Source organism: Schistocerca piceifrons, chromosome X (genome assembly GCF_021461385.2).
Source record: "Schistocerca piceifrons isolate TAMUIC-IGC-003096 chromosome X, iqSchPice1.1, whole genome shotgun sequence".
In the NCBI taxonomy this organism is placed as follows: domain Eukaryota; kingdom Metazoa; phylum Arthropoda; class Insecta; order Orthoptera; family Acrididae; genus Schistocerca; species Schistocerca piceifrons.
Genome location: NC_060149.1, coordinates 536,681,468 through 536,695,819, shown reverse-complemented (window position 1 = coordinate 536,695,819; position 14,352 = coordinate 536,681,468). Strand labels below are relative to the sequence as shown.

The 14,352-nt window shown below is 36.1% G+C and overlaps 1 protein-coding gene across 1 annotated transcript in view; it reads left to right on the top strand.

Moving 5' to 3' along the window:
• The window catches only part of LOC124722506 (calcium-dependent secretion activator-like), a 798,081-nt gene that overhangs the window by 388,708 nt on the left and 395,021 nt on the right, over positions 1–14,352 (top strand). Inside the window, exon 11 of the mRNA XM_047247660.1 lies at positions 7,022–7,123. Within this exon, the coding sequence (XP_047103616.1) occupies positions 7,022–7,123 (102 nt within the window). The remainder of the gene's footprint in view (positions 1–7,021; positions 7,124–14,352) is intronic.

Below are 14,352 nucleotides of genomic sequence, written 5' to 3'. Positions count from 1 at the left end.
TACATCAGTCGAATTTCATGTATTCTTATTGTCCCAGTACAGTACATACATAGCAGAAAATTGTTAAACAACACACTGGAAATGTCCTGTAAATGATCCAGTCACTTATGTCACATAGAAAAACCTGGCAAAAAGTACAGAGGTCATGTCTTATATTGTTTGTTGGTTTTTAATGCATTTGGATGGTCTTCCACAGGCTCAAAAACATCATCTTTCTGCCGTCATAAATTATAGCTTCCAGTCTGGGAAAACCATGTTCTGTAGCCAAGGAAGACAAAAAAGTTTCTTGTAGATCAGGGTACTTTATGGGACCAATAAAATTGTTACCAATGTTTTTGTCCACTGTAAGGTTTGTGATTTGATATATAAATTTCTTATATATGTTCATTTTACACTTGGAGTTAATCCACACTTGGAATGTGTGTTCGGACTGTTGTATCACTGTTCACAGTAATACTGCTGTTTTCTTGGTAGTGTACTTGCACACAGAAGTCCTGGTTTAATGTTGTATAATCACACACCTCCATTTTGTTAGAAATCATAGCAAAGTCCCATTTTCTATCCTGGTGCATATGGTAACACTTTGGTATACAGAGTTGCTGAAATATCACAGGTAGCTCACCCTGGAGAATTTACCACATACATAACATTTAAATACATCATATACATTCCCTTCTTTAACATTACATACTGCCCCCTTCTTGTTCTTAACAGTCCACTAATACACAGTTGTGCCTCCTCTGGTGGGAACCTGATACATGTGCTGCCTGTATCCATAAAATGTGAGAAATAAGACATGTGCAAGTTTGAACACGTCTAGTCTCAACTTGTCTGAGACATTGCCGAGTAAGTGTATGTATAAATTGCAGCACAGCCCTCCATGATGTCAAATGCATGCAGTGAGAGGGAGGTGAAGGGGGTGAGAGTAGACAGCATACATGTGTCATATATTTATGTATATTTCAAATGTAAATTGGAAGACTTAGCTTGTCTCGTGTGTGTAGCATGTGATTGTAAATAAACATTATCATTAAATGTGTTTGTGTGCTGGCCCTCATAACATCTACATTCAATTTTTTTCCCTAAAATCCATAAAACTGTTGTGTTTATTTTGTAATGTCTGAGGGCATGCTGAAAATAATGCCTCCAAATTTTTTATGTGGAAATTCTTGAAGCTTTTTAAATAAACCAAACTTTATTAACACACTACATATTTACTCTTCATGTTTACATATTTATTTCTCAATATAGTGACCCTTGCAATGAGAAAATTTCTCCTGATGAGATACCAGTTTGTTAAGACCATCTCTAAAGAATTTTTTTGATTTTTAATGGAGCCACAACCTCATACCTGCTTGCACCACATCAGTGTAAACGTGATGTCCTCGAAGGTGTTATTTAAGTCCACTCTACACTCTGTCACACATTTGAGGATAGCACCACTGTTTCCTTCATTGTGAGCACGTACAATCCACTATCACACATTACTGAAGCTGATACAATCATTATCATACACAGCTTTGATTATTCTATTGATTTCAGTCAAAGGCACATTGTCTACGATAAGAAACTTGATTACAGCATGCTGTTTCACACACACTGACATAGTTGTGTTACACATCACAATGTTACACACTACAATTCAGAACCATATAGTGGCACAAGGCTGCAACTTGTGTCAGTGATGTGGGGAAATTGGTGACATATAATACCACAACCAATATTAAGAACTGAATAAAAAATTCGGAGGCATTACTTTTCAGCATGACCTCATATTTGCTACTTTCTCAGTTTTTCCATTAATTATTTCTTGTAAGATTTACTTAGTCACCAGTGTTCCTGTTGGACATTAGACTCATTGTTCCCTCTCTTTTAACTTTTTTTTCTGTTCTGAAATTTTATTTTATTCTTTAATTAGCTTTTTCACCATTTGCCCTTAGGTACAGCTTTGCTTACTTTATTTGTGATAAACAGAAATGGGTCTGATTTTCCATTTTAGATATTGCTGCACATTCTTACAATTCATTGCTATTTATTTCTCTATCTCTATAGAAAATTATGTTTGATCTATCAGTTCCTAGAAATGTTCACTGCTTTATTTAGTGTCTTTTTTTCTACTTCAATATATAAGTTCTATTGTTCCTAATTTACTGTTAGTTTTTGCAGATAATCTGTCAAAATGTTTGGTATTATTTTACATTTCTTTTCAGGCAGCAGTTGTACACATATAAAGTATCACATATTGATCAGGGAGTTCCTATATTTACCTGTATTTGCCTTTTTTGGGTATCTGATAACATGATTTCCTTTGACGTGAACAAATACTGGACATCAGTTATTTAAATTTTAATTCCTAATTAAGTATTAGCCTTCAATATGTGTAAACATGTGCTGTCCATGGGTGTGTTGCCTTGCTTGTGTTTCAGTTTACATATGTCTTCTACAGTATTTGTTAACACCTGTGAATGTCTTAACCTATCCTCCATACTTAATCCACCCCCTGTTTATTTTCTAATCCTCACCACATTTCTTTTGCTTGTGCATATACTTCTATGATTTCTTAACTTGGAGACTAAACTGTTTGTAATTTATTCTCTGGTGATCATATCTACCACAGCATGTACTTCAGAGACAGAAATGTAGAGTTCCCTAATTTGTGTTTCAATGTGAGTTGGTTTTGGCATCCTCTATAACCTTTAATTCCATTGTAAGTTAGTTATGTGACTGGTAGTCTTTCAAAGATTTCTTGCTGTAATTCTGTCAAAGTCTTTACTATTTTTGTAATTTTTTATTATAGTTAATTTTTGTGACCTGTTAATACTTTTTTAAATTTCCATAAAGCAGTTTTATATAAATTCAGTGTCTGCTTTTGAGCAAGGTTTATAATTTCTTATGATTAGTGTTGCAGCCTATAGGTGACCATCATACATGTTGTGGTTCATGTAGCTAATGGTATCACTGATCATTACACAAAAATCTATTGATGTCTCAATAAATCTTAACAGAAAGGCTAATAGTATAATCTGCACATGTCAGATGAAAAAATCACAGTCAAAAATCAGAAAAGAATTGTTTACAGTGGAGACATTGTTTGGGGAGCAACAGAGAGCTTGACTTGTCAGTTCACGGAACTGAGTGACTAGAGAAGTTACTGAGTTATCTTTAATGATCATTTCCTAGAAACTGTGGATAAATCAGAATTTCTCTTCCTTCTCCAATAGGTCAATATGTTTTGTGACTCTTTTAGGAATTTTTTTTAATGGTTAAACCTCTCAATGATAAAAGAAGTCTCTTTTGTAATATCTGATACTAGAATTGTATGAGCACATTTGTAACATTTTTTTGCTTATGAAACAAACCCACTCCAAGAAGTATTACTCATACTGGGATCATTCTCAGCTCATCTACTAACCTTACATGGTAAGACTGCAAGACGGATGAACACTACTCAACAACTGATCAAACTGGAATTTTGTAAACTTCCTCTTTCTGGAATTTATTCTGTTTTGTTAAGATTCCTTCAGCCAACAACATTCTTAAATTTTAACTCTTAATTCTTAATTCTTCCTTATACTATGCCTGCATCCAATGCACTGCAGCATGTATCATATTTTTGTCCAAGGCCACATGTAGGATTTGTTTCATGTATTCACCTAGCACATCCATTTCCAGTCCAGATATGTTGTATTCTATCTCAGCAAGACAGGTTCCACTGGAAATCAATTGCATCGTCTTTAACTGTGCTACAACTACTGCATTGTCTTTTGTCTTGGTCTGAACAGTACCTGGCTGCCCATCAGTATCAGTGTAAATGAACAGCTCTGAAAGACAAATTAGATTACCCTGTGGCCATACATGCTGTTGCAACTAATACGATGTTTATCTAAATGAATGGTAGCTTCACAATGGGTTCTATTGTGATACATTCCTCTCCTCTCCCTTGTCACTAATACCAGTTTCAGTGACTTCAGTACATGAAAACTGTCTCTCCACCACATCCTTCACATGTCATACTACCTTGCTCTATAACTGCAATCTGTGTTTATACAGCTATCTCCACCACAGTCAAAAGGACTTGCAATACTGCGGCCAAACTTCCCTGCATGGGGCCTCCCGGCCAACAATGCCATACGATCATTTCATTTTTTTTTTTTTTTCTCAGACAATGTAGTTCTGAGTGTGAAGATGTATATTTTTATGTAGAATGCAGCATCATAAGCTGAGTTACTGTGTACACACTTTTATTTGTATAGACAGTAACAAACATCTCCACTATGTTACTACTCATTATCTTTCACTTTCTCCAACCAGGATTTCCCACTGTTGTATTAGAAATTGACAAGTTTTTGGTTTTTCAGTTCTGCTGTTTAGTTGGCATAAATCTGATAACAAAAGCTTAATAGACAATTCCAACAGTTTTTGATACAGCATCGTGGATGCTGGCTTGATGTGCAGATGCTCCCAACATTCCCAGAAGCTAAATATTTCCATGATTCATAGGATGCTGGGAGCAAAACTAATAACTTAGTATTCTCATAATAAAAATATTTTTACATCTTATATTGAGGAAAAATGTATCATGATTGATTTAAAACTGAATTTTCTTATTAACTGTAACACTGGGAGTAAATCTGCATGAATGTATATGAAAGGCATTTGAAATAAGTACTACAACACATTTTTCTATTAATTGGATGCTATGCCTCAGTGGTACTAAGTAGGAGGGTAGAAAAGGGGGGATGGGAGATAATGAGATGAACCAGTAGCTTGTTTTAACTCAAATAAACATGTGTAAAAATTCCACTCATCCAACAACAGTGATGTAATATCTGCTGTGACTTCAGACCAGTCATACATGTCCCTTAGCATGTCTTACAACTCATCCATTATTTTCACCTTTTTCTATGTTTTGATCATGCACTGAATCAAACTTTGTACTGATAATTTTTGTGTTCAGTTATCTGAAGTTATCTGGCATACACACCATGTGTAGGAGTTATGTTGTTCCATACTGAAAAGTTGGTTACTGATGAACAGTTACCCATACATTGTCATTCTCAAGCTTTGACTCAGCAAATGATTTGCTTAACTGTGGCTGGTATGTTCACTTTAAAATAGGAGTTAAGTATCTCTCTTATACACTTTCATTAATACTGCATTTAACCCCAGAAAGAATTGTTTTACATGAATTGAATTAGGCACAGTACACTGTCAATATAGTGGCCTAAAAAGAATGTTGTGCTTCCAGTCACAACAGCCTTTTCCTATAGTATACTTGGCCAGTGCTCATAGGGCTAGTGATGTAGCATAATGATAGGATCTCTCAGTTGAGCTAAATGTATTGTGGTGTAGAATATTGGGAGACGGCAACAAGTTACCGTCAGTAACAGAATATGATGTGGAAAATGATGGAATGTTGCAGAAGGTAATGTTTTTGAGATGGTACATTCAGAAATATTGGTACAGTTTATTCCTGAAAATTAGAGACTTTGATCTTCATATTTGGTACATCAAACTTATTTCTTCATTGTCAGTTCAGTGGACGTGTCATGGGCCTTTCATATGTGGGATGACGGACAAAATTCCTCAGCCTGTCATTTAGATGGTTGTGGTTTATTAACATTACATAGTAGTATTGCATGCAGTTTTTATATTTTATGCTACAAATAATAGCACCAAGAAACAATGGTTCATTTATCTGACAGAGAAGAGAGTGGAAGTGATGACTGTGAACTAAACACTTACTGTAGTACTTGTATATTAATTATTGTTATCTAAAGAAGATGCTTCTGACAGTGGCAGAAATATGATATCAATATGAGGAAAATGGCTTTGCACCTATGCTTTGGCAATACTCAATGAGATATTTTCATATACAGTATGTTTATCTGTAATGATATGACTTGGCATGGGTGGTGCAACAATTGCTGGTACTGATGCTGGTAGCATGACTGTGATCTTTGAAAGATGAACAATGAGTTTTATAGTTTTCATGTACTTAAAGTGGAAGAAACATCAGTCATATTGCCATTCTCAGCAACCTACATTATTTTTATGTTATGATGAGAAGAAATTTATTTATTCATAGCATTTTAACCTGTGTTGAAATTTACTGATTATTCCTTGATACCTTCTTGTGTTGGCGAGAAGTGTGAATGCCAGTTATAGTCCTTGGTGGTTGTTTGTACACTCAGAGACTTTCAATTTACAAAATGATCACAGAAAAATTAAGCTAAGCAGGAGGAAGTGATTTCTGTCTGTTACGTATTTTGCTACAGATGTACATTTAATATGTAGATATTGTCATATCTTGATGAATAATTCTTTTGCATTCAGTTATCTGTATACTTAATATTTGCACACTTTTTGTTCTCTTTTTGCCTCCACACATTCTTAACCTTAGCACTTTTCTCAATGGCTATCCGGTTTGCCCAACTTAAGGATATGTATGTGTTGTTGACTGTTGTGTGCTTAATAGCTTAGTTTTATGTTATGAGATATTACTACATTTGGTGATATAGAGTTAAATTATGTTACTTAACTGAACTGCTCTTTCATTTCAGAATCATTATTTTAAATATAACATATCCACACATTTTGTTTCATTCTGTTTTGCAATGACATACCATATTGCATGTTGCACCATTTTGCCACTGATCCAGCAGAGACTCTTGTTTACCAGGCACCCCACCAGCTGTTGACATGTATTATGTTTGTGAACATAGTGTATTGAACACAGTATAAAAAGTTGGGAAAATTCTCTTGGAAAAGCTTGATGTTTATTTATGTTAAAAACCAAAGAATATTTTGAAGTATGATGCATCTTTCAACTAATTGCATTGCATGAAATTTGAATGTGTGCATTCAGTTTTGTTCTATTTTGCTTCTTTGGATCACTATTACACAGACAAACACATCATCAGTACCTATAATTACTGCAATACCATGTAATGTTTGTATAACATTTGCCATTAAATCTAATCAAAGTAAAAAGGAAAGAAAATGATGTTTACTGTTTCAGACCTGATGGTGTTGGAACTGTGACCCATGAAGAAAAGGAGAAATTCCAGGAGATTAAGGAAAGACTTAGAATTTTGCTGGAAAATCAAATTACTAACTTCAGGTACATAATGTAATTTTAGATAGTATACGTTTGAAAATAAAAAATAGTTAAAATGATGAGCACATTTACAATTAATGACACTATCAACTCATTATGTTAGTTTGCAGCAAACAGCAAAAAACAAAAAACATTATTTTGCTTGGATTATCATACCAAATTAAACTCTTTTCACTTGTCTTGAAAGACATAATATTTACTATGTAGCCATTTCTACACATATAGTATGCATTAGTGATACATATTTTGCCACAATTGCTCATATGGTTATTAGTAATACATACTATACATTTTTACACTCAATACAGATACATACAAGCTAAATGTCTTCTATCAGATTTTTCTCTCGAAATCTATAATGGTGTGATGTATTTAATTAAAACATGCTCTTGCAATTTATTCAAACTGAATACAAAATTTGAAAGTGAAAAATTTAATGTAACTGTTCATATGGCCAAAAAGACTACGTACATATCATTTACTCAACAGGTTCTATTAGGGCAGAGATAATTACTTAGCTAATAGAAGAGAAAAGAGCAACATTAGGAGTATGAGCTGTTCAATTTCTGAGAAGATAGGCATATATGATTTTTCACAGAAATGCTGTGAAAGTTACAAAAGCCACAAGTCATTTACCAGATTTTTCTCTTTCCATGTTTAATTAAAATCTTGAAGAAGCCAAATTTTGTTGATAACTGTACAGCCAGAGATTATATATTGCATATAGGTTGTTCACCTACGAGATATGTTATAATATGTAAAAATCAGAGATAAATAATAGATTACATTAATTCATGTTTAAATCATTGTCTATTGAAACCCATGTACAGTGTTTTATTTTTACAGTGTTATCTTTACTTAATACCTTGCAGTGGAGAAGAATATCCAGGTTTCCTCAATATTTTGTTGTGAGATACTTACAACAGTATTATTTGCTGTAATCATTTCTTTTCCAGGTATGCAACTGAAGATCTGTGAATTACATGTCAGATTGTAATTTTTCTAATTCTGCTATTATGAGGGAGAGAATGTAATGTTTTGCCTTGTGTTATTGTCCTGTGAAGATAAACCTTTATTTGTTTGTGTTTCCCTAACATGTGTCAACAAATGTGTGAGAATAGACACTTGGTTGTTAAAGAATCTAGTATTTCATTTACAGCTAAACAAATGCCTCTCTGTAGGCCAATACATATATCTGCATGTATGCCTACATCAAAACCCATAGATATATACAAATCAAACAAAGGACATAATGGGCAGAATGCAAGGACATAGAAAAGTATACTTATCAAATGAGCATATGGATAAAGTCCTTCTTCAGAGAACTAGAATATCTTGTTAGTGCAAAATATGTAATTGATTGCAGCAGAAGCAATTGGAACCAGTGCTCTGATCCAGCAAGTAAGAAGTGTGTGAGAGGACCAGTGAAGCAACTTAAATCAGTTGATAAAAGCAAGTCTTCTGGTCCAGACTGTATATAAATTAGGTTCCTTTCAGAGTATGCCAATGCAATAGCTCCATACTTAACAACCATAAACAACCTTGGTTTGACAAAAGACCCATACCCAAACACTGGAAAAATGCACAGGTCACACCAGTATTCAAGAAAGGCAGCAGGAGTAATCCACAAAACTACAGGCCCATATCATTAACATGGATATGCATCAGGATTTCGGATCATATATTGTGTTAGAACATTATGAATTACCTTGAAGAAAATGGTCTATTGACACACTGTCAACATGGAAATAGAAAACTTCATTCTTGTGAAACACAACTAGCTCTTTACTCACATAAACTTTTGAGGGCTATTGACAAAGGATTTCAGCTTCCGTATTTCTGGATTTTCGGAAGGCTTATTCCATGCTTATGGAATATTGTCTCAGTTATGTGACTGGATTATTGATTTCCTGTCAAAGAGATCACAGTTTGCAGTAATTGACAGAAAGTCATCGAGTAAAATAGATGTGATTTCTGGCATTCCCCAAGGTAGTGTTATAAGCCCTTTGCTGTTCCTTATCAATATAAATGATGAGGGAGATAATTTGAGCAGCCAACTTAGGTTGTTTGCAAATGACACTGTTGTTTACCAACTAGTGAAGTCATCAGAAGATTAAAACAAATTGCAAAACTATTTACTAAAGATATCTGTATGGTGCAAAAATTGGCAATTGACCTTAAATAACAAATAGTGTGAGGTCATCCACGTGAGTACTGAGAGGAATCCATTAAACTTGAGTTATATGATAAAACAGTCAAATCTACAGGCCTTAAGTTCAACTTAATACCTGGGAATTACAATTATGTACAACTTAAATTGGAAGGAACACATAGAAAATCTTGTGAGGAAGGCTAACCAAAGATTGCATTTTATTGGCAGGACACTTAGAAAATGTAACAGATCTACTAAGGAGACTGCCTACACTATGCTTGTCCATCCTCTTTTAGAATACTGCTGCACAGTGTGACATCATTACCAGATAGGATTAACAGAGCACATCAAAAAAGTTCAAAGAAGGGCAGCACATTTTGTATTATCTCAAAATATGGGAGAGAGTGTCACTGAAATGATATGGGATTTGCGGTGGAGATCATTAAAACAAAGGCATTTTTTGTTGTGGTAGAATCTTCTCAGAAAATTCCAATCACCATATTTCTTCTCTGAATGTGAAAATATTTTGTTGATGCCAAACTTCACAAGGAGAAATGATCTCCATGATAAAATAAAGGAAATCAGAGCTCATACGGAAAGATATAGGTGTTTGTTCTTTCCACGCACTACACAAGTTTGGGATAACAGAGAATTGTGAAGATGGTTTGATGATCTCTCTGCCAGGCACTTAAATGTGATTTGTGGGGTATCCGTGTAGATGTAGATGTAGATGGACAATGGTAGAAATAATTGCAGACTGGAAGAAAAGTATGAGGACAAGAAGATGCAGCTGGACTAGAATAGTGTAGGAAGTCTCAAAGGAAATGTAAACCTTTTATTTGGAAAGTAGAGTAGACTGGGCATAGTCTAGAGATAGATACAGTGCAGGTGTTAGCAGATTGAAAAATATGTCATGGTTGTACAGTACCATACAGCATTTCAACAAATGAACTACATTTTCACAATGGCTTTAACTATCTTGCATCCCAGCCAAAGCAATATTCTGTTGTTTACTTAGGCTGCACTAAGTCCTGCACCATTAATACATGCACCACTTCCTGCTATAGGCCTATCACTGGCAGTCCATACAGCCTTAAAGACAGAGCCTCTAGTGATATCAGATATGTTAAATACCAGCTTAACTGCAGTTCTACAGTGTAATATGTTCTTCATATCATGAACCAGCTTTTAGCCTGGATGAATGCCAGGTGCAAAATTGTGTCAAAGTGTCTACTGGATAACCACAGCATGGTGGTAAGCAAAATGTTGTTGAGTTTAAAATCTGGGTTCTCCACTTTTGTCTCTACCTTTTCTCCTGTTCCCACCACATTCCATCCTCTTACATTACATCCACATAAAATTCCCCCTTAATTACAAGGGTTGTCCATAAAGTAATGCACCACATCTTTTTTCTTCAACAGTTCTTTATTGAACATCATGAGAATTGCACGCACAGAGAATGGTGTTTCATGTACACACCCTATTTTTCCACATAATCTCCATCCTGTTCTATGGCCTTCCTCCAGCATGAAACAATGGCATGTATGCCCTGCCAGTACCAATCCTTGTCCTGGTAGTGGAGTCAGTGCTTCACTGTGTGAATCACTTCCTGATCATATTCAAAATGTCTTCCACAAATGGCGCCCTTTAATGGCCCAAACAAGGGGAAGTCTGAGGGGGCTAGGTCAGGTGTGTCAGATGTGACAGCCGTGAATAGACTCCCTGACCGCTGCAAATCGTGGAGCTCCACCGAACTGCCTTCTGATGACCTCACTCTCTGTGTCCAGTGACTAACTGTACTTCTGTCACAGCAGATGTGCAGGCATGTGAACATTCCAACAGTTTCTTTCTTTGCAGTGAGAAATTCAATGACAGCACATTGCTTGTAATGTATGTTAACCTACAGATGCCAATTAGAAATTGTCCTGCAGCTACGCTATGTGTCAGAAGTGATAGAAACTTGGCACACTCACTCAGAAGACTTCAAATAATATATACATAATGATTCACATCTGAACTGAGAAGAAAAACATGCAGTGCGTTACTTTCTGGGCTCCCTCGTACCTTTCTAAATTTTGTGTGTCTTTCTTTCTTTCATTTTTCATATCTTTCTGTTCTCCCATGAACCATGGACCTTGCCGTTGGTGTGGAGGCTTGCGTGCCTAAGCGATACAGATGGCCATATCGTAGGTGCAACCACACTGGAGGGGTATATGTTGAGAGGCCAGACAAATGTGTGGTTACTGAAGAGGGGCAGCAGCCTATTCAGTAGTTGCAGGGGCAACAGTCTGGATGATTGACTGATCTGGCCTTGTAACACTAACCAAAATGGCCTTGCTGTGCTGGTACTGCAAACAGCTGAAAGCAAGGGGAAACTAGAGCTGTAATTTTTCCTGAGGGCATGCAGCTTTACTGTATGGTTAAATGATGATGGCGTTCTCTTGGGTGAAATATTCCAGAGGTAAAATAGACCCCCATCTGGATCTCCGGGCGGGGACTACTCAGGAGGAATTCGTTATAAGGAGAAAGAAAACTGGTGTTCTACGGATCGAAGTGTGGAATGTCAGATTCCTTAATTGGGAAGGTAGGTCAGAAAATTTAAAAAAGGAAATGGATAGGTTAAAGTTAGATATAGTGGGAATTAGTGAAGTTCAGTGGCAGAAGGAACAAGACTTTTCATCAGGTGAATACAGGGTTATAAATACAAAATCAATTAGGGGTAATGCAGGAGTTGGTTTAATAATGAATTAAAAAATAGGAGTGCGGGTAAACTACTAGAAGCAGCATAGTGAACGCATTATTGTGGCCAAGATAGACACGAAGCCCAATATGCCAACTAGCTCTGCAGATGATGAAGAAATCGATGAAATGTATGATGAGATAAAAGAAATTATTCAGGTAGTGAAGGGAAACAAAGATTTAATAGTCATGGGTGACTGGAATTTGGCAGTACAAAAAGGGAGAGAAGGAAACATAGTAGGTGAATATGGATTGGGGGTAAGGAATGAAAGAGGAACCCGTCTGGTAGAATTTTGCACAGAGCTAACACTTGGTTTCAGAATCATGAAAGAAGGTTGTATACATGGAAGAACCCTGGAGATACTAAAAGGTATCAGATAGTTTATATAATGGTAAGACAGAGATTTAGGAACCAGGTTTTAAATTGTAAGACGTTTCCAGGGGCAGATGTGGACTCTTACCACAATCGATTGGTTATGAACTGTAGATTAAATATGAATAAATTGCAAAAAGGTGGGAATTTAAGGAGATGGGACCTTGATAAACTGACTACAACAGAGGTAGTAGAGAGTTTCAGGGAGAACATAAGTGAGCAATTGACAGGAATGGGGGAAAGAAATACAGTAGAAGAAGAATGGGTAGCTCTGAGGGATGAAGTAGTGAAGGCAGCAGAGGATCAAGTAGGTAAAACGATGAGGGCTAGTAGAAATCCTTGGGTAACAGCAGAAATATTGAATTTAATTGATGAAAGGAGAAAATATAAAAATGCAGTAAATGAAGGAGGCAAAAAGGAATACAAACGTCTCAAAAATGAGATCGACAGGAAGTGCAAAACTGCTAAGCAGGGATGGCTAGAGGACAAATGTAAGGATGTAGACGCTTACGTCACTAGGGGTAGGATAGATACTGCCTACAGAAAAATTAAAGAGACCTTTGGAGAAAAGAGAACCACTTGTATGAATATCAAGAGCTCAGATGGAAACCCAGTTCTAAGCAAAGAAGGGAAAGCAGAAAGGTGGAAGGAGTATATAGAGGGTCTATGCAAGGGTGATGTACTTGAGCATAATATTATGGAAATGTAAGAGGATGTAGATGAAGATGAAATGGGAGATACAATACTGTGTGAAGAGTTTGACAGAGCACTGAAAGACCTGAATCGAAACAAGGCCCCGGGAGTAGACAACATTCCATTAGAACTACTGACAGCCCTGGGAGAGCCAGTCCTGACAAAACTCTACCATCTGGTGAGCAAGATGTATGAGACAGGTGAAATAACCTCAGACTCCAAGAAGAATATAATAATTCCAATCCCAAAGAAAGCAGGTGTTGACAGATGTGAAAATTACTGAACTATCAGTTTAATAAGTCACAGCTGCAAAATACTAATGCGAATTCTTTACAGATGAATGGAAGAACTGGTAGAAGCTGACCTCAGGGAAGATCAGTTTGGATTCTATAGAAATATAGGAACACGTGAGGCAATATTGACATTATGCCTTATATTAGAAGAAAGATTAAGGAAAGGCAAACCTGCTTTTCTTGCATTTGTAGACTTAGAGAAAGCTTTTGACAATGTTGACTCGAATACCCTCTTTCAAATTCTACAGGTGGCAGTGGTAAAATACAGGGAGCGAAAGACTATTTACAATTTGTACAGAAACCAGATGGCAGTTATAAGAGTCGAGGGGCATGAAAGGGAAGCAGTGGTTGGGAAGGGAGTGAGACAGGGTTGTAGCCTCTCCCTGATGTTATTCAATCTGTATATTGAGTGAGCAGTAAAGGAAATAAAAGAAAAATTAGGAGGAGGTATTAAAATCCATAGAGAAGAAATAAAAACTTTTAGGTTCGCTGATGACATTGTAATTCTGTCAGAGACAGCAAAGGACTTGGAAGAGCAGTTGAATGTAGTGGACAGTGTCTTGAAAGGAGGATATAAAATGAACATCAACAAAAGTAAAACAAGGATAATGGAGTGTAGTCGAATTAAGTCGGGTGGTGCTGAGGGAATTAGATTAGGAATTGAGACACTTAAAGTTGTAAAGTAGTTTTGCTATTTGGGAAGCAAAATAACTGATGATGGTCAAAGTAGAGAGGATGTAAAATGTAGACTGGCAATGGCAAGGAAAGTGTTTCTGAAGAACAGGAATTTGTTTACATCGAGTATAGATTTAAGTGTCAGGAAGTCGTTTCTGAAAGTATTTGTATGGAGTGTAGCCATGTATGTAAGTGAAACATGGACGATAAATAGTTTGGACAAGAAGAGAATAGAAGCTTTCGAAATGTGATGCTACAGAAGGATGCTGAAGATTAGAAGGGTAAATCACGTAACTAATGAGGAGGT